General features: G+C 39.9%; 1 protein-coding gene across 1 annotated transcript in view; it reads left to right on the top strand.

The window, feature by feature from the left end:
* LOC125457738 (spermatogenesis-associated protein 16-like) overlaps window positions 1-19,537 on the top strand; it is a 111,458-nt gene that overhangs the window by 50,728 nt on the left and 41,193 nt on the right. The window contains exon 7 of the mRNA XM_048542322.1: window positions 18,083-18,195. Coding sequence (XP_048398279.1) covers window positions 18,083-18,195 — 113 coding nt within the window. The remainder of the gene's footprint in view (window positions 1-18,082; window positions 18,196-19,537) is intronic.

The raw sequence follows: 19,537 nt of genomic DNA, 5'->3' as shown, positions 1-19,537 counted from the left end.
AATAACTTGATGGGAAGAAGTTGGTTGAGAAAGATTCATCGAGATTGGCAGAACATTTTTCAATTGGAAAATTGCTGCCTGAATGAAGTCCTCATGAAATAACCAGATTTGTAGGAAGGCCTAGGAACCATCAAAGGAGCCAAGATCACCTAGCATGTTGACCAGGAAGCAATTCCACAACTCTGCAAGGCCTGCACAGTGACATTTGCCTTATGGGTAAAAGTAGAGGCAGAAATCAGAAGGCTGGCAAGTGAAAGAATCATCAAATCAATCTAGTTTGTGGAATAGGCAACATCACTTGTACTGATTATGGAGCCTAACAGATCAGTTAGCCTTTGTGAGAATTTTAAACAAATGGTAAACCACTTTTTGCAGAAGAATAAATACCCTGTCCCTTGCATTGAGGATGTATATGCAAAGCTGACAGAGTGGTGCTATCCATCATGAAGCTGGACATGAACCATGCTTACTTTGCAATTGATTAGATACGGATTCCCAGAGGTACGCTGGAATTAATAGCTATAAGGGGTTGTAACAATATGTGAGACTGCCATTTGTGTCATCTGTTAGCCTGTGCAATTTTTCAGCGGACAATGGAGAACATTTTACGAGGGCTGTGACAGGTTGCCATTTATCCAGATGACACGCTAATAACATGGAAGACCAATAAGGAGCAATTAAAGAACTTGCACCTAGTCCTTATTTTTTTTTCCAGGCAGACGTACACTTTAGAAGGAAAAAAAGTGTATTCCAGGCACTCCAAATGACTGTGTAGGGCTAAGAGTCAACAAGACCAGGTTAAACCCTTTGGAAGATGAAGTAAGGGTGATGAGAGGTGCCCTGGCTCCCATGTCTGCACCGGCGCTTAGGTCTTTCCCTGTGCTGGTGAATTGCCACAGAAAGTTCATACATAATCTGGTCTCCATCCTGGCATCTTTGCATCAACTCTTAAAAATGGGCTTGGAAATGGTCGCATAGCCAAACCATAACTTTTAGGAAAGTGACGAAACAACTACCATCCTCGAAAGTGTTGGCACACAGTGATCCCAAGCGAGATCTGCAATTGACATACGATGCCACCCAGCTTGGCATCGAGGTAGTGTTAGCTCATAGGTGGCCCAACGGAGAGGAATACCCAATACTGTAGGTATCTAGGATTTTGGATAGTGTAGAATGTAAATACACCCAGATTGAGAAGGAAGATTTGACGATCTTACTTCGAGTCATGAAGTTTGATCAGTGCCTTTATAGTCATAAATTTGTAATAACAATGGACTACCATCCCCTGTTATGTCTACTTTGAGGACAAGGTACTGTTGCCCATAGCTTCAGGCAGAATTCAGTGCTGGGTTTTAATATTAAGTGCTTATAATTACAAGTTGAACCACTGTGCAGGAGGCCAAGTAGCAAGTGCGGATGCATTGAATGCCTCTCACTGGCATATACACTGTTGATTGTACCGCCATTGGATGAGTCCCTAATGGTCATAAATTTTCTCAATACACCTTCAGTCATGGCAAAACTGAAACAGTTTATGGTGATGAGGCAAGCCAAAGGGCCATCACAACCAGGGCTGAAACTCTTTTTTTGGACCTGGAAAAATAAAATCACATTAGAGGACGGAATATTACTCTGGGAAGCAAGAGTAATTGTCCAGAGCAAAGGTTGCTGCCAGATACTGGCTGAACTCCACCAAGGTGATCCAGGTGTTACCAAAATGGAAATGTTGGCAAAAAGGTGGCCAGTGCTGGATGCAGAAATAGGTAGATTGGTGAGTGCCCAACAAGGACAGAAATTACCACCAGCAGCTCCCCCACATTCATGGGAATGTCCAAGTAAACCCTGCACTCAGTTACACGTTGAATCTGCAGGATTTTTCATGGGCTGAATGTTTTTAGTTATTATGGATGCGCATTCGAAGTGGCTGGATGTGTGCAAAGAATTCATTCGTCAAATACTGGGACGACGATAGAAAAACTGCACACATCTTTTTCTGGATTCCTGTAAGAGTTGGTCAAAGGTAACAGAAGTCACCTACCAGCAGGGAATTCAAGTATTTCCTAAAGTTGAATGATATTTGTCATATTAGTAAAGCTCTATACCATTCATCATCCAATAGTCTGATAGAAAGAGCAATCCAAAGTTTGAAGGCAGGCTATTTTAGGTTGTTAGAAGTGTATTTTTCTCCATTTCCACATTGCTCCTGAGATTTGTCTCTGGTAGATACTGGATGTGTAGGTACTGATTTGGCATGAAGGGCCATGGGTATGTGAGCCTGACAGCTGCTTAAACAAATGGATCAAATATCCAAGGAACTAAGATGGGTTTCTAATCACACTGTGGCCACCTATGCTTCTGCCTGACTCAATGTTGTACCTTTCCCCTAGTGTAAACTTATGTTTTGGGGTACTTTGCACCAAGATAGTTAAGCTGATTCAGAAAATTCCCAACTTGAATTTCCTGTCTGGGTAGTGGCTGTCCATCCCTTGTTACTCCCAGTTCAGTTAGTTTCCCTTCGCATTTGCTGATAAGGGAAGGGAACCCTTAAAATACCAGAAACACTGAGGCTGTACTAAATTTAATGGCTGGACATCATTTTTTTTTTCTTTTTATCTCCTTAACCAGCAACTGTCTTGATTCATAGAACAGCTAAATGCCAAGCAGGAAAATCAGCAGCATTGTACCAGGTGTCCACACTAAGTAGGAAAGCTCAGAGGGAAGAATTAAAAGGGAAGGAGTAGGTTGGTCAGGGAGCAGTCGTGGGACAGAAGCAGACTGGGTGTTTCAGACCAGTGATTGGAAAGGAGGATGGAGAGGTTGCAGATCATGACGACATCAAGGATGGTTTTCTTGGAGTAAGAGAAACACCAATGGCTCTTAAAGAGTTGGAGAACATTCTTGCACTTTTTGGCTCATAAACAGAGCTATTAAAAATGCACTTGTTTGATCTGGCTACTCCCACCTCCCTTAACAGCAGAGTTTCCTGGCTCTGGCAAACTTGTTGAGTAAATATAAAATTCAAAGCAGATTTCCAATTACAGTGCATAATTTCCCTTTATTACTTTTATCGTTGTCCTGTTTGTGTAGAGGTTAAAATGTATATTTGCCTACACTTTTAAAGAGGGCAGTGCTTTTTCAAATTCCGTTGCATATGAATTTCTTAATCTAGTCATCCAGAGAGAAGTCATTCTATTTAACTACTATCCTATTACCAGACTCCTTATGCTTTCCAAAGTAACTGAACTTGCTTTGTCTCCCAAATACATTGCCATATTTCTCAAAATTCTTTGTTTTCACCTCTCCAATTGTCCTTTCACAGCTTTTGGAGCATTGAAATTACCCTAATCTAAGTCACAAATGACAAACATTTGTGACTGCAACGATGGTGCACTGTACATCCTCTTCATCATCAACCTCTCAGCAACTTTTGATGATGTCACCACATCCTGTTCCTACAATGCTGCTTCTTCTTTGTCCAGTTCAATGAGACTGTCATTGCTGGAGTTACAACCAAGACTGAAGGAATGTAACTTTGCTCCTCTTGCGTTACAAAATACTTTATCCAAGATGACCAAATGAAAACCTATCTTTGAGGTTTTAAACAAAAATATCTTTTAATCAGGTTTCTTGGTAAACATGATTTTGGATTTACTATCAAAACAAAATGTAAGCAATAAAAATGCAATTATTAGTTAAGAAACACTAATGTAGAAGTACAACTGCCTATCAATAATTATCCCCAAAGCAAATACACACACACAAATTCTTCAGGCAAAGCAGAGCAGATTTCACTGCAGTGCTTGGCTTTCTGAAAAAGTCCTTTTGGCCAATGGGTTATTCTTGAAGGCAAAATGATGAAGCATAGGATGTTTCAGAGTTCATTGCTCTGATGTTATAGCATATGTGGTTAAACCTCTGTGCATAGTTGTTTGTGAGTTCTTGCAGATACAACTTGCTCAGGAAATACAATCTTGAAATGTTTTTTCAATCAATCTTGAAAAAACAAATAATTTTTACCGAACTGATGTAGAGGGCTTTCTTTTCAGGAATGAGAGAGTTCAGCTGAGCGTGTTGTTCACAGCAAACTTTCTTCCAACTCACCTTGCTCATAGCAGGCTTTCCTCTAACTCAACAAATAAAACAAGAACCTCTCTAAGCTCACTGCTATTCAGAACAAATATCAATTTTGACATATCCTCATAACATTGAGTTCCAACTTTATCCATCTAGTCACAATCAGAGCACCTCTAGTCACAGCTTCTCTTCCCACTCCTGTACTGTTATCTTAGAATCCTCTGATTTTCTAACCTTATTTCTCTCTTCCTCCTCATTGATGCGCTGTCTCTCAACCATATTTAATAAGATAGGATTAGGTGCCACACAAATTTTGATGTGGCACAACTCAACTTGTCCACTACCTCTCTCAATCTTTCCATTGTCTCTATTGCCAACTTCAATGGATCACAGTTCCCTTTAATTAAACACAAAGCTATCTTGAACGCTTGCCTTTTGCTGCTACTACAAATTTCATATTTTACTGCTAGCTCCATTCCTTTCCTTCACTGCCCTTTCTGTTTAAACCAACCCATTGCAATCTCAATAACCTGCACTTTTTGATCCATTTTCTCTCAGTCACAAAGTTTTCCTCCTCCTTGGCATCATCGGTATTTGCTTCTGACTCAGTTCATCTGAAACTGATATTCTTCCTTATTTCTGTTACCTCCAGATCTGACTATTTAAATACTCTGCTGGCCATCCTCCCATTCTATAGCTGCTATAAATTTTAACTGATCCAAAACTCTGGTGTTCACATCCTATCCAATATCAAGTCTCTCTTGCCCATTACCCAGTGCCTATTGCTCTGTTGGCTCCCACTTGTGCAAAATTTGTTAAGATTCTCACCCTGAAATCAAATCCCTTCTTGGCTTTACTCTCTTAATCTTTGCACCCTTCTTTAGCCTTACAGCGCTGAGAAATGTGCATTCCACTGGCATAAGCCTCTTGCACATCCTTGGTTATTTTCTGCTGTATTGATGACCATGCCTTTAGTTAATTAGGTCTAGAATTCTCTCCTTTATCGTCATATTAATTGCTCCTTTAAGATCTTCCCTGGAACTCGTCTCTTAAATCCCATTTAATATCTCAACTTTTAGTTTAATGTTCATTTTTATCTGGTTTTACCACATATGTTTGCTAAATTAGTGATGCTAAATAAATGCAAGTTGTTGCTTCCATAATAATACAAACATGGCCTGATGATCACAGACCCTATAATTTGCTTTCCTCTTTTATTGCAAAAATATACTTTATTTTAAAAGGTAATCTTTATCCACATACACAGTTAACATAGCCATTCTGATCTCTGCTGTCTTTACTTACAGAGCATCAAGTAAACATTGGCATTCGCCTTTCCCTGTATTTACAATTAACCTCTTGGCATTTTGTTGAGATATCAGGAGGGTCTGGTTACTGAATGGACCCCCTGTTATGCTTTGGCAGAAGGACCTTTACATGGTGGTTTTTCCCCACTGTGTCTTGGCAGCTGTTTCAAGCTTTATCGCGTCCCTCAGCTCATAGTCCTAAACCTTGGAATGTGCCAGTCTGCAGCACTCAGTTTCAAATGGAAGACCACTAAATTTCAAGCAGACCAAAAGGCATCTTTCACTGCATTGATGGTCCTATAATTTGCTTTCCATTTTTTGGAAAACCTCAAGCCTCCACTTCTACAATACTCAGCAACATTAATTCCCTAATGTTCAAGAATCCTATCTTATTGTGGTCCATTTTATTCATATAAAGTAATTCTTCAAGTTGTTAAACTATGTACTTGTAGTAATTTTCTCACCAGCAAGGAAGAATTGTGTCAACTTGCTAGAATTAGTAGTTTGTGACAGCTATTTCTGTCAAGTACACATGGTATGCAAATTTCTGGAACAGAATGTTTCTCAGATCTGCATATTAAATGATGCTAATTACAGCCTTCACAATTAAAGTAGAGATTTGCATTTGATTACACCATTGATTAAAATGTTTTCTCCAAAGAGGCAGAAGTATAGCCTGGTGTGATACTGTGCTAATTTCACCCTTGACTCAATCCCAGTCTATGATATCTTATCTTATTTTTTATTTTTTAAATCTAAGTTGAGTCAAATTTTTGAAGGGTCTATTGCTGTGAGGTTTAGTGAGTTCTCTTGCCATGTTTCACCAAACGGTCTTCATTAATTACCTGCCATGCCCCTACAGTATCTCTCACGTTAATATCCACCCTATTTTACCACACACCATTCCTAGAACAACTTGCTAATCTTTGGATGTGACAACATTGACTGGCATCCTTTGCACCAGCACCATCTTTAAAAGCTTATTGTTCACCCAGACAAATACTGTCAGTCCAGAGTTGCTGCGCTGTTTCTGACATTTACCCCAGACATGACAGACAGGGAATATTAATATCCTGCATTACAGGCAGAGTTCTGAAGGTCCTGTTGGACAGGGTGGTGCTGACTTCAGACCTTATTACCCCCAGAACTAGCAATTGTGGCCGCTACCCCCAGACAGTGCCTGCCTGGTCTGAGGTTGCTACCCTGATTAAAGCAGTCTCAGCCATCACAGGAATGCTCAACTCTGTAAGAAGAAGGTCAGTGTCTTTTTCCACTCTGCCCAGTAAGTTCCACTATTTTCTCTCTAATACCTTGCACTCATTCTATCTCTGCTGCTGAACCCACCTCGTAGTCTATGACTGTTGCTGTTGCTTGCAACATCTTGACCACTCACTCTCCCCCGACCCAAAGCCTGACACCAATAAGATTGCGTATCCTTTAGGCTGATTACTGATTTGCTTCGCATACCTCCTACCTGTTCCAACCATAATAGCTGTTTCACCCACTTCCATCTTGCGTATTACCTGCCTTTCATTCCATGAGGAAAACAGCCAACAAGGCAGATAAAGTCAGGATGGGTGGTGTGCACCCTGTCATTTGGCTCACCCCTTATGAGGAGAGGGTCCTGATTCTGCCTGTCAATATTGTTCCCTGTCAGCCTAATCCAAGCCATTATTGCATGTCAGAAACAGTTGAACCTTGAGAACACCGTTGTATTCTTCTAATTAGTCCAGACCAAAACCATCTACCACAATTGCATTTTCTGACTCTCAGCCAATTTTGTATCTGTTTATTACTGCATCTTTCATTCCATAGGATCCGATTTTGTTAAATCTATTAAGTTGATTGCCATTTAAAATTGATGATCAAACTACTTAGTTCAAGGGGAATTAGAATGGGTGAAAAACGTGGCCTTGTGAGCAACACCTCCATCCAATGGAAGTCTAAAATAAAAAAATGTAAATTGTTATCAAACAGCTATCGAAAGTACACATGCTCAACACCACCTCCACTGCCCTCATCTGTCCTCCCTCTTAATTCTGGATAGTAAGTTCTAAAAAGTTCCCAAATTGATGTGAAATTGACGCACTTGGAATTGCTAGATTTGCTGTTTTCCCTTTTTTTAAAAAATAGATCTAACTTATAAATGTCCCAGTTATCTTGATACCACTCCTTAAGGATTGGAAGATTGTGGCAGTGCCTCTGCAATTTCAACTTTACTTTCTTCAAAAATGTATGGCCATCCCGTCCAGACCAAGTATTTTATGTTCCCATGATGTGTTTGACGGTGGTGACGTTTAGTCAGGTGAGATGCTAATGAGTGGGATACCAGCCACCTTGCCACCTCTCCACCTCCACCGCAGTTATGTCTGTGACAGACAGCTCATAGTCAACCTCCACAGACAACCTTTCAATGACTTTTGAGGTCCTTAAGAGAGCAGTTATTACGCATTTAAGTGCCTCTTCCCACTGCCGTTGGTGTTAACGATGCCATGTTCAAAACTACTCAATGCCTGATCAAGGGACCTGGAAGGGAAGCCCACAAAAAGCCACACTCTACTTTACTACTAATACTTATACACACCTCTGTCCTGTAACACACACCTGCACAAAACCCCTCTTGTCTGAGTGACTCTGTGATCCTGGGCGTCTAGAGGATGTATTTTCTCAATGGTCATTTCCTCTTCAATTGTATTGCTATAGAAAAGTACGGCAGCCAATCAGATGAAGTAGAAGGACTTCCCATACCTTCTGTCCTAATCCAATGAAAGGCCTGCTGATGACCTCCCACTTGTCAGATTGGCACACAATGTGCAAGCTTTCCTAGGAGTTGGCAATGTGGTTCTGTTGTGGCTCTCCTTTTGATGGCCAAGATTCACTTTGTCTTCCCACTGACATCTTGGGTTTCCTTCCCCATTCCCTTGTGGCAATGCAACAAGATTGTACCAGAGTTATGGTGTTGAAAAGCCACCCATTTTTCCATTACAGTCTTTGACTGAAAACCAACTTACTCTGCCAAACCCTTCCTCAGTTTGATGGAATCATCTCTGTTACGTACTTTTCTTCGAGATTGCTCCTTGTCCTTCTTAACTAATCTAAATTTTATGATCACCATTGCTCTGACATTCCTTAACTTTCTCCATGATGTAGGGAACTCTCTCTGTCCCTCAAAAAAAAACTTGTTATGCTCAAGTTTAAGACACCAGAATTATAAGCGCCTGATTTGAACAGAATAATTAGCAAGACGACTCCTCATGACTTTATTGAATAATCTGCAATCCTTTGAGAAGGGATATGCTCAGCAATCACAGTCACAGTTGTAACTGGAATTACATTAGCCAGGATCCTTTTGGGGTAGTAAGAACTGCCAATGCCGAAGTGAGAGATAAAACAGTGTGGAGCTGGAGGAACACAGCAGGCCAGGCAGCATCAGAGAAGCAGGAAAGCTGGCATTTCAGGTCAGGACCCTTCTTCAGAAATGGGGGAGTGGAAAGGGAACTCTGAAATAAACAGAGAGAGAAGGTTGGGGAGGGTACGTGGGATGGTGATAGGTGAATGCAGGTAGGCAGTGGTGGGGAATAATCAGTGAGGTGGGAAGAGCAGATATGTGAGAGAAGACAGACCAAGGAGGCGAGGATGAGAGGAGTTGGAGAAGGTAGGTGAGATGGCAATAGGTAAGTGCAGGTCGGCAGTGGTGGAGATTGGTAAGTGAGGTGGGAGGAGCAGATAGGTGGGAGAGAAGATGGACAGGTTACGGAGGCAGGCATGAGAGGGAGGGGTAGTCATGGGATGAGGCCAGGGGTGGGGAGATTTTGAAACTAGTAAAGTCCACATTGAGACCAAGGCTGAATATGAGTTGCTGCTCCTCCAGTTTCCGCGTGCTGTCGTTATTATTAGCTTGGATCCTGTGCTGTTATTCTGAGCTCCATTTCCTGACTTGATATTCTAGTTTAATACACACAGTCACTGCTTAGTTGATCTTATGTTGGTGTTGCAGGAGTAGGCCAGTTGGCCTTTTTAAGCCAGTGGGACCCTTCAATAAGATTAGGGTTGATCTGATTTCAACCTCAACTCTATCTTGCTACATACCACCAATAATTTTCATCTTGGGAATCAAGAATCGAAGTGTTGTAGGTCTCTTGCTGGTGTTGACCAAGCCTTAGTATCATCCTTGACTGGCTGCATGGACAGAAATTTAACCTGACATCTTCTTGTATTTTCTATGATTCAACCTAATTCTACATTATTTGTAACTCTGCCTCTCACAGTCCTTTAGATATGAAAAGAAAACAGAGCTAGAAGCCATGGTCCATCTTGTTGAAAAAAACAACTTGAAATATCACTGCAGCTTCAATAGTGCTGTGTGAAAAGATTAAACCAGGAGGCCCAGGTTCAAATTCCACCTGCTACAGAGGTATATAATAATGTCTATGAACAGGTTGGTTAGAAAATAGTTTTAAACAAATTCAACAGGAAGTTGGGAAACAAGATATAGCATTAAAAGCAAAAACGAGGTGTACAGTGGAGTGGGGAAGGCAGAATTACAAATAATACAGAATTAGGTTGAATCATAGAAACTACAAAGAGATGTCAGGTTTAATTAGTATCCCTGCAGGCAGTCGAGGAAAATGCTAAGGCTTGGTCAACCGCCTTCTCTGTACACCGTGTTTTTGCTTTTAATGCTATATCTTGTTGCCCAACCTTCTGTTAAATTTGCTCAATCCCTTAAAATCCGTAACCTGTCCATCTTCTCTCCCACCTATCTGGACCTCCCACTTCACTTACCAATCCCCACCATTGCCTACCTTTGCTTTTTCCACAGCACTGTTTAACTTGCCTTGATATTTCTAGTCACTCTGTTGAGATGAAACCTCTTGATCTTGAACAGAATTTGTCCAATTTCCCTGAATCTGAAGCTTTCCCTTTTGAGATGTGTCACTAGCCAATGCCTTAAACTGTTTATATTTTTGCTAGGGTATGGCACTTAGTAATGTGCTGCTTATTAAAGCACTTTAAACTAACTGCAGCACCTCAACTCTCTTCTATATGTTGTTGATTCCAATGTGGACCATGACTTTTAGCTCCGTATCATCTTAATGAATAGCACTAGGGAGACAGCATAGGGCTCCAAATGATGGTAGCAAAACTACCTACTTGTTGCCTGAGTATTGAATCCTCAGATACTGATGCATTCCTTTACTTTGTTGCACTCCTCCTATGCCATTTATAACTTTACTATGCTAGGCCTAGGACTACACTTCTTCAACGTTTGAGAGTGTAATTCTTCCTCACAGTTCTTACTTGGTATTCCTTCTGAATGACTGTTCACAAATTCTAAACTTTTTGTGGCTGAAAGGTGACACCTCTTGGAACCCACAATTTTGAAAATTCTGCATTGTTGGAAGTGAATTGAGCAGACCCTTAAACTCAAACCCTCAATTTGAGCCAAAGCAGCTGGAGTTACTTCCTGAGCATATGAATCTCGAGAACATGTGAAAGGCCTGAAGTTCTCAAATGGCACAGAAATTGCATGTGCTCTGTTAAAAACACTTTTCTAATATGTTCCTTGGGTATAGGGTGATTTTTTTTAAATAAAATTGATGTAAATTAAATCGAACTTAATGTTTTAAATTATGCCCTTTTTTATTTGCTCCTTGAAACAAGTTAAGCAAAGACTGGGAATTATTTTGGCTGTTTAGGGTTGGGTTGGGTATGCACCAGATGTGTCTATCAATAGCAATCCAATTGACCAGATTGTTACTTCGACACATAACCATAAGAAAGTCTACTGTACCCAGCTTACAACCTCCAGCTATTCAAGCAGCAATGTTAGAAGCTTTTGTTGGGAGGAGGGGAAATAATGAATTTTTGCATCATTATTCAGAGGTCCTGCAGTTGTTGGACACTCATTGCCACTGGCTGTGAAGATCCCTGTGGATCCAAACTTCTGCAACACCTGATCTTTCCAATGATCCACTGGAGATAGGTAAGGGATCTCCCTGACTGCAGCTCATCATTCTATCAAGGAATTCACCAATGCCAAATTCGAGAGGTCATGATTCTATTCAAACCTGAACTGATTCAGATAGAGAGATGCATTAGCTTCAACAATGTTGCTGTGTTCGCCAGGGACAAGGTGCTAGCAACTACATATTCCTGGCCATCAAGGCTCTTGCAGATTGGTAAATGACCTTAATCAATAGAAAAGGCTCCTTTCCATCAATGTACAGTTGCCTACAGCCAGCAAAAGTGCATCTTTCAGGTATGTGTGCTTAGTCCTCCTGGAATAGCTGTAACACCTACATACTCAGACAGACCCCAGTTCCAGACCTGTTACATCTGCCTTCAGGGATGGATTTATAGAGGCCGTTGAAGACATAGACAACCATGCTAGTGAGCAGTCCTATGCAACACAGCAGAGAAGAGATCCTGTATCTTAGGGAGTCCACCTTGGCAACTGTCAAGCAGAACCTGAGTTACTGAAGATGAGGTTCACATGCCTGGATTAATCTAGTGAAATTCTTCAGCAATCTCTAGCCAGAGGTTTGAATAGTTTGCTTTGTTTTATGCAAACTAGCACTACAGAGGAAGGAGATGTTGAATAATGAGGATGTAATAGATTACTACTTATCATCCGACGATGAGAATTTGGAGAAGACTGTTTAACTGATGGTATATGATGAAAAATCCTTCCACCAGATGTGAATGGTATTGAGAGATTTGTAAGGGACAATTGGACAATCTCATTCATCTTATTCTGGTAGTCCTATGGCCGTTACAATCAATGCAATAAAGACTCATTTTTATGCTGTCACCTCCCCTACTGACCTGAGACGGACTAGGACCTGGTGGAGACTGCATCCCTTTTCACCTTGCCATTCTTCCTGGAGCTCATGGTTAACTCGACGCCTTCATCATCTGTACATTGTGTCTGGCAGCACTCTCAGGTTTTACTCTCCCATAATCATGTGACTGCCAGTATTCTCAGCCATTACAACATCTGCCAATTGCTCGATTGCCTCTGTGATATATGATATACATGCGCAGTTTGTGACCTTGAGTCTTCTCACATGCACATATACAGTGAATGAGAGTATGTGTGCAGGTGAAGGGTGCAGGGAATAATGTGACACTACATTCTCCAGGCTTCTTCCTCTACCAGGTTTGACATGCAGGTCTGAGAGGTCCACACTGGATACATGGCCTGTATCGCTGTGTACCCAGTTCTCCTGTAAACTGAAGGACAGATACTGTTGGCTTTCCCATGAAGATTAACACAATGTATATTCTAATGGCAACCCTTTGGCTCATGAATGCTTCTTCCATGTATCCTCTCAATAAGGACCTGTTGGGAGCCCGCAAATTCAGATGGATTTTGAGATGCAGCCATGCACCTGATGGGACTTGCTGCTGCTGGACCCACTTGCCAACAACTTGGTGGTCACTTCCTCCCACATAGCCAAATGAAAGCTCAAAAAAAAAGCAAAGCAGTATGGTGAACTCTTCTTGGTGGGGAGAACGTGGTCATGTGATACTGCATACATTTTCTGTGGCTCACCCCACAGCAGCTTACTTTTACAATCTCTTTCCAAGTGTGCTTGGTCAGCCTGTACAGTCTGCTGCTTGTTCTTTAGGAAACAGGCCTCCCGTTTTTACCTTGCAGCTTGAAGGGGAATCGACAGAGATGCATCACTAAATGGGGTTGCAGCAGTTTCTGTTCACTTCCTTCAAAGTCTTCTAACCAGTAGTCTTTAGGAGAGGTCTTCTGCCCCAGTACTCAGCAAGGGTTGGATCTTCTGTGTAGTAGTCAGCAGGAGGGAGAGATTGTCTATCCAGTAGTCAACAGGATGCATCTTCTGCTTAGTAATCTTCCTTTTTCTCAGTAGTAAACCGTAGGGTTCTTCCTCCTGGTAGTCAGCATATGTTGCTGGCAATGTATTCTCCTGCCCCGTACTCAGCACTGAGGGTATGGTTCTTTTGCATAGTAGTCAGTAGTAAGTGGGTAAAAACTGAAATAACTACAGATGCTGTAAATCAGGAACGACAACAGAAGTTGCTGAAAAAGCCCAGCAGGTATGGCAGCATCTGTGACGAGAAAATTAGAGTTAAATGTTTCGGATCCGGTGACCCTTCCTGAGAACTGGTTCTGAGCTATAATCACCAGACCTGAAACGTTAACTCTGATATTTTTCTGCACAGATGCTGCCAGGCAGGCTGAGCTTTTCCAGCAACTTCTTCTGTTTTTGTTATGAGCAGTGAGTGGGTATTCTTCTGGTAGTCAGAAGGAATTGTCTTCTGCCTAGTAGTCAGACAGTTCTTTAAAAGAAGACAAGAATGCATGCAGGGTTGGCATCCCTTTAGTTAAAGTGTTAGTGTCTGTTGTCCAGTCAGCTAATGCTGTGATGCTGCCATCAGTGCCTCATTTCCCATCTCCAGTTTTTAATTGAACCTTTGGAGAAGCTAATTTTCAATGAGGCAAATTGATTACTACTTATGATCATGTTCAGCTGTCTACATGACAGTAATATGGAACCAGCATCCACTTCTGATACCAGTGTTGGTATCTATGGTTTTCATACAAAATATAGCCCAGGTTCCCCCTCCTTCTTTAATCTTCACCATTAAAGCCTCCAGCACACTACATCGATGAAGCAGACTACCCATTGTTCCATTCATACATCTCCTATTTCCAGACAGTGTCAGTATAAGTAGTCAGCAGGAGTTTCCTTCCAATGAATACAGGTTTAAGAGGGACAAGCCAGCTGCACCATGTACTGAACGCTCACCCAACCAGGCACCAACCTGGTTCATTTAATGCCACAAACATTTAAATGCAAAGACAACACAAAAAGATCTAACTATAAGACACCTTGTTATGAAAACTGGATGCTAACTTTCATATCCTCAGTTTGAAAGGTTCAGTGCTTTCTTTTGACCAAGACATGAGAATTGCTTTCCTTCTCACCATGAAACTGCTGTTGTTACCAGATTGCCAACTTTCAATCCATTTGTGCCCCTTTCTGACTGTGATTCACTGAACTCTGCCTGCAGCATTGTTCAAAACACAAATTATTTTCATTCAGGACAGGTAGGGAGAAAACTAGAAAAAACAATATGTACAAACGTTGAGTGCACTCTTGAGTAGTAACGAGCAGGATATTGAAATTTGCATGTGATTTTATATTGCTCATGTAGTGTATGCTGAAATTATGGTATTAACTAAAATTCTGGTTATATTCAAAATATTTAAGGCATGGTATTTCTGAGGTTAGCTGGAGATGTTTTCATACAAATGTGAATTTCAGGAATGATCAGCTTTCACCTTTGGAAAACAACTGTAGTTGAACAGTGTATCACAAATGGACTGCTTGAAGGCCAATGGTTTACAGTTCTATGAATTCACTGAGTGAATAATTTGTTGAACGATTTCAGAACTCGCAGACCAATTTATAACTTAATACAAACATTTTCCTGAATATTGTTTTTTGTCAGTTAATTGTGCATTCTGTTTTCTTTACCTTCACACTGTTTGGATAATTGTAAAAAATGGTAAGTAAGCCTGATGAATTGTTTAAAATCTTTGTTTTAAATATTCTTCTGACTGCAACAAGGCTAATCATGTGCAAGTAATTTTGTCACCATATGTTCAGACATTTGCCATGATCCTGTAACATTGAATCTAGTTATACAATTTGGGGCACACAATTACAACATGGGAACCTGTTGTGAACTGAACTGGATATTTTATTTTCTTGAAATGTACTATTTTTAATTATTAATAGGTAGATGAAAATGTAAGTTAATGGAACAAAGGCAGATATAAATTAAAACAGAAATTGCTCAAAAATCTGCAGGTCTGGCAGCATCTGTGGAGAGAAATCAGAGTTAACATGTCAGGTCCAGTGACCCTTCTTCAGAATCCAGAAATGAATTAAAGGTTTACAGATGCCATGTGCTGCTGTGGGCAGGATATTATTAATTTGGACAGGTGCAGAAAAGATTTACAAGGATGTTACTGGGAATGGAAGGTTTGAGTTAGGAAAGGCTGGATAGGCTGGGACTTCTTTCACTGGAGCTAGACGATTGAAGGGTGACCTTGTAGAGGTTTATAAAATCATGAGGGGCATAGATGAGGTGAATAGCAAAGGTCTTTACCCTAGGGTAAGAGATTTAAAAATTAGAGGGTGTGTTTTTAAGGTGAGAGGATAAAGATTTAAAAGGGAACTGAGGGAAAAGTTTTTCACACAGAGGGTAGTGTGTAATTGATATGAACTGTCACGAACTGGTTGGTGCATGTACTGTTACAACATTTGGACAGGTACATGAATGGGGATATGAGGTAAATGCAGGCAAATGGGACTGGTTTTGTTTGGAGACTTAGCTAGCATGGACACATTGGAACGAAGGGTCTGTTTCCATGCTGAATGACTCTATGACTATAATTCTAAATAGCTAATCAACCCACAGAGCAACAGTTGGAAATAAATGTTACGTGCTTCTGTTAACTTTTGGTTCTTTCCTTGAGAAATAATAAACAACATGCGTTGTCCCTTTTTTGAGAAGATGTTCTTATTTTTAGTGCTGCAGGGTCATTTTAACCTAATTTGGCAAGCAGGCAAGTGATGGAATAGGATCAGTGAGTGTTCCTAACTCATCTCATCTTATTTTACTCTCCTTTGATTTCAGTGGAACTTAAAATTAGATGGAGTATAAAATGGGCAGTTAAGCCAATATCGTTAAATTTTCACTAAATAGATTAGATTTTCTTTAGACAACGTTGAACTGCAAAAACAAGCTTTCTGAATCTTAGTTTCTATTGCAGTCATCTGTTTAAAAATTGACTGACTGACTCAAACCTTTATCCCCCTGTTCCCAGTAAATGGAAAGTTTGTTCACTGGCTAACTAACTGATTTCCAAGTAGATTTATCACTATGCTTGATAATCATTCTACCCTCCTTGGAAATGGATCTAAAGAAAACATCTTTGCCATTTCCAAAATGAGTATAGCTGATCCTGCCTTACCAGGCCTGGAATGAATTAATTTATCATCTAAGTTTGAAGTAGAGTCTCTGAGCTGCAAAAATTTTAAAAAGTGGCTCATCTAGTTTTTATATGCATCTCCAGTGGCTGTGTGATTTTTAAAAAGCTCTGTCATTGCCGGCTGTAGTTTTCAAAATATGCAAATCCACCTTGTTTTAAAGAAGCTTAGTTGTTTCCCAATTTTTCCATGACGATAAAAAGATCAGATAACTCAAAACATGGAACTAATCCTAAAAGGTAGGATTGTATGTGTTTGGGGAGGCATGGAATGATTAAGGATAATCAGCATGGTTTTGTGTGAGGGAAATCATGTCTCACAAAATTGATTGAGTGTTTTGAGGAAGTAACCAATAAAAAGTGATGCAACTAGAGGAGTAGCAGTTGTTTACTTGTACTTTAGTAAAACCTTTAACAAGGTTCTGCATGGTAGACTCATTAGTAAAGTTAGATCACATGGGATTCAGGATGAGGTTGCCAATTGGATTCAAAGTTGGCTTAACAGCAGGAGACAGAGTGTGATGGTGGAGGGTTGTTTTCTCCAGATTGGAGGCCTATGACCAGTGGCGTTCCACAGGGATCAGTGCTGAGTCCACTTTTGTTTGTCATTGATATAAATGACTTAAATGAGAATACAGAAAGCATAGTGAGTAATTTTGCAGATGACACCAAGATTGGTGGTGTAGAAAACAGTGAAGAACATTATTGAAGATTACAAAGAGATCTTGATCAATTGGGTCAATGGGCTGTAGATTGCAGATGTGAGATATTACATTTTGGTAAAATGAACAAGGGCAGGACTCCTACATTTAGAAGTAGGGCCTTGGGTAGTGTTGCAGAACAGAAAGACCTAGGGGTTCAGGTGCATAATTCTTTGAAGTTTGCATCATATGTTGATAGGGTGGTTAAGAAGGTGTTTGGCACACTTGCTTTCATTGCTCAGATCTTTCCATATAGGAGTTGAGACATTACATTGAGGTTGTACAGGATATGCATGAGGCCTGTTCTGAAGTACGCTATCCAGTTCTGATTGCCTTGTTATAGGAAGGACATTTAAGCAGAAGAGGGTTCAGAAGGAATTTACCAGAATGTTGCTGGGAATGTAGGGTTTGAATTATGGGGACAGGCTGTATAGGCTTGGTTTTTTCCACTGGGGCATAGAAGGTTGCGGGGTGATCTTGAACAAGTTTGTAAAATCAAGAGGGGTATTAATAAGGTGAATGGCAGGTTTCTTTTCCCAGGGATGGGGAATTTCAGAACTAGGGATACACTGTTAAAGTGAAAGGAGAAAAATTTAAAATAAAAGAAACGAGGGGCAATTTTTTTTAATGCAGAGTGGTTTGTGAATGGAATGAACATCCAGAGGAAGTGGTGGATGCCAGTACAGTGACAATGTTTAAAAGACATTTAGATAAGTACGTGAATTAGAAGTGTTTGGAGGGATATGGGCCAAGCACAGGCAGGTGGAACTGGTTTAGTTTGGGATTATGGTTGACATGAACTGGTTGGACTGAAAAGTCTGTTTCTATGCTATATGACTCTATGACTCCATGATAATTATCTTTATTTAACAAACCTGCACAATGTAATTTTATTTTACGTATTTTAAGGCCCTTTCCAAAGTCAGATGGAAAAACTATATATGTTTCTTAATATTTTCTAGAATCTAGAACACCCTTTTGGTCACTTACTGTAAAAGAAGTTGAGAAGAACATGGATATCCTTGGGAGGAGAATTCTACCAGTTTTAGATTTTACACTGTGCACTAAACTAGCTGTGGGTATTAAATTTATTAAATTGACTCGTGGACTCATGGAACAACTGAAAGCTTTTATTAGTACTGAAGATTTACATCAGAAAGATGGATTTACAAAGGCAAATGATTATGGCAGTTTTCCTTTTTATTAGTCTGCCTACATTTATAACTTAAAGTGAATTATCAAATTTAAAGTGCATAAAACATGCCCCATAACACACTAATTTTGCAAATTTTCAATATGTTATATATTGGAATTTTCACAGTGCAGGCTTCCTACTTACTTAGGAGAAAACTATTAAACAACAAAATGTGTAATATCCACTGTTTTGTAGTATTTATATAATTGAGTTAACGACGAGGTGAATTATCTGTTGTTTATAGAGATCGGTTGTAAGACTTAAAGAAGCGGTAAAGTTAATTCGAAATAAAATGCTACAAACTTCATTGGGGTTTCTCCTAATCACTGCCTTGCCTTTGGCAGAAGCCCCACTTATTATGTGTAAGTTAAGATGAGGCCCAAGTTACAGCATCAGAATAGAAAATCCCCAAGTGAAGTAATTCACAAAATGTCAATCATAGTAAAGTCATATTTCTGTAAAGGTTGGGACAATTCCTGTGCAAAAGTAGAATTTTTGCCTCCTATGCCTGAGTGTATATATGCATAAAATGTATATTTTTTCTTAAGTGGTAACCCATTTTTACAACGTATTTCCCTAATTTGGCTCTAATTTGACATGACTACTTAACAGTTTTATCATCTGACTTACAGCAACAGAATATTTTGATCTGTGTGCAAATTGTCATGTGCATTGTATCCACCAATTCTGGTAGCTGCCTTGGTATTAACACAATTTATCTTCTATACGATATACATAACAGTTAGTAATCAATAGTTTTTAAAAAGCTTTGCAACAATCTTTCTTTGTTTTTATTTGTTGCACTCAGAATATCAACACTAAGGTAATCATATGTAATACATTGCAAGAGGCAAATAAAAACTTTGCCCAAATTCAGCACAGATTTTCAAGTGCAACATTGCTCACAACTCATGAAACTCAATGATTAATATTGCATACAGGTTTGAGTTTGTCTTAAAATCAGTAGAGGCTTTCAAGTTGGTAAGTGCAGGGGTAGTACCCGATGCAAAATCAAATTACTGTGAAAATTGGAAACAGCTATTTATTTATTTCTTCTTTCAACTTAGTGTGCTTCATTTGCAGCGTGCTTTACACGGTGGAAGCCAAACATAGATTGAATAACTACTTTGTGGAAAACCTGCATGGACCTGCAAGCATAGGTTCATGTTATTGATTGCCAGTCATTTTAATTCTCCACCTTTTTCCACTTTGAACTATTCCA

The sequence above is a fragment of the Stegostoma tigrinum genome, chromosome 14 (assembly GCF_030684315.1).
Source record: "Stegostoma tigrinum isolate sSteTig4 chromosome 14, sSteTig4.hap1, whole genome shotgun sequence".
Classification (NCBI taxonomy): Eukaryota; Metazoa; Chordata; class Chondrichthyes; order Orectolobiformes; family Stegostomatidae; genus Stegostoma; species Stegostoma tigrinum.
This window is presented reverse-complemented; position numbering and strand designations above follow the sequence as displayed.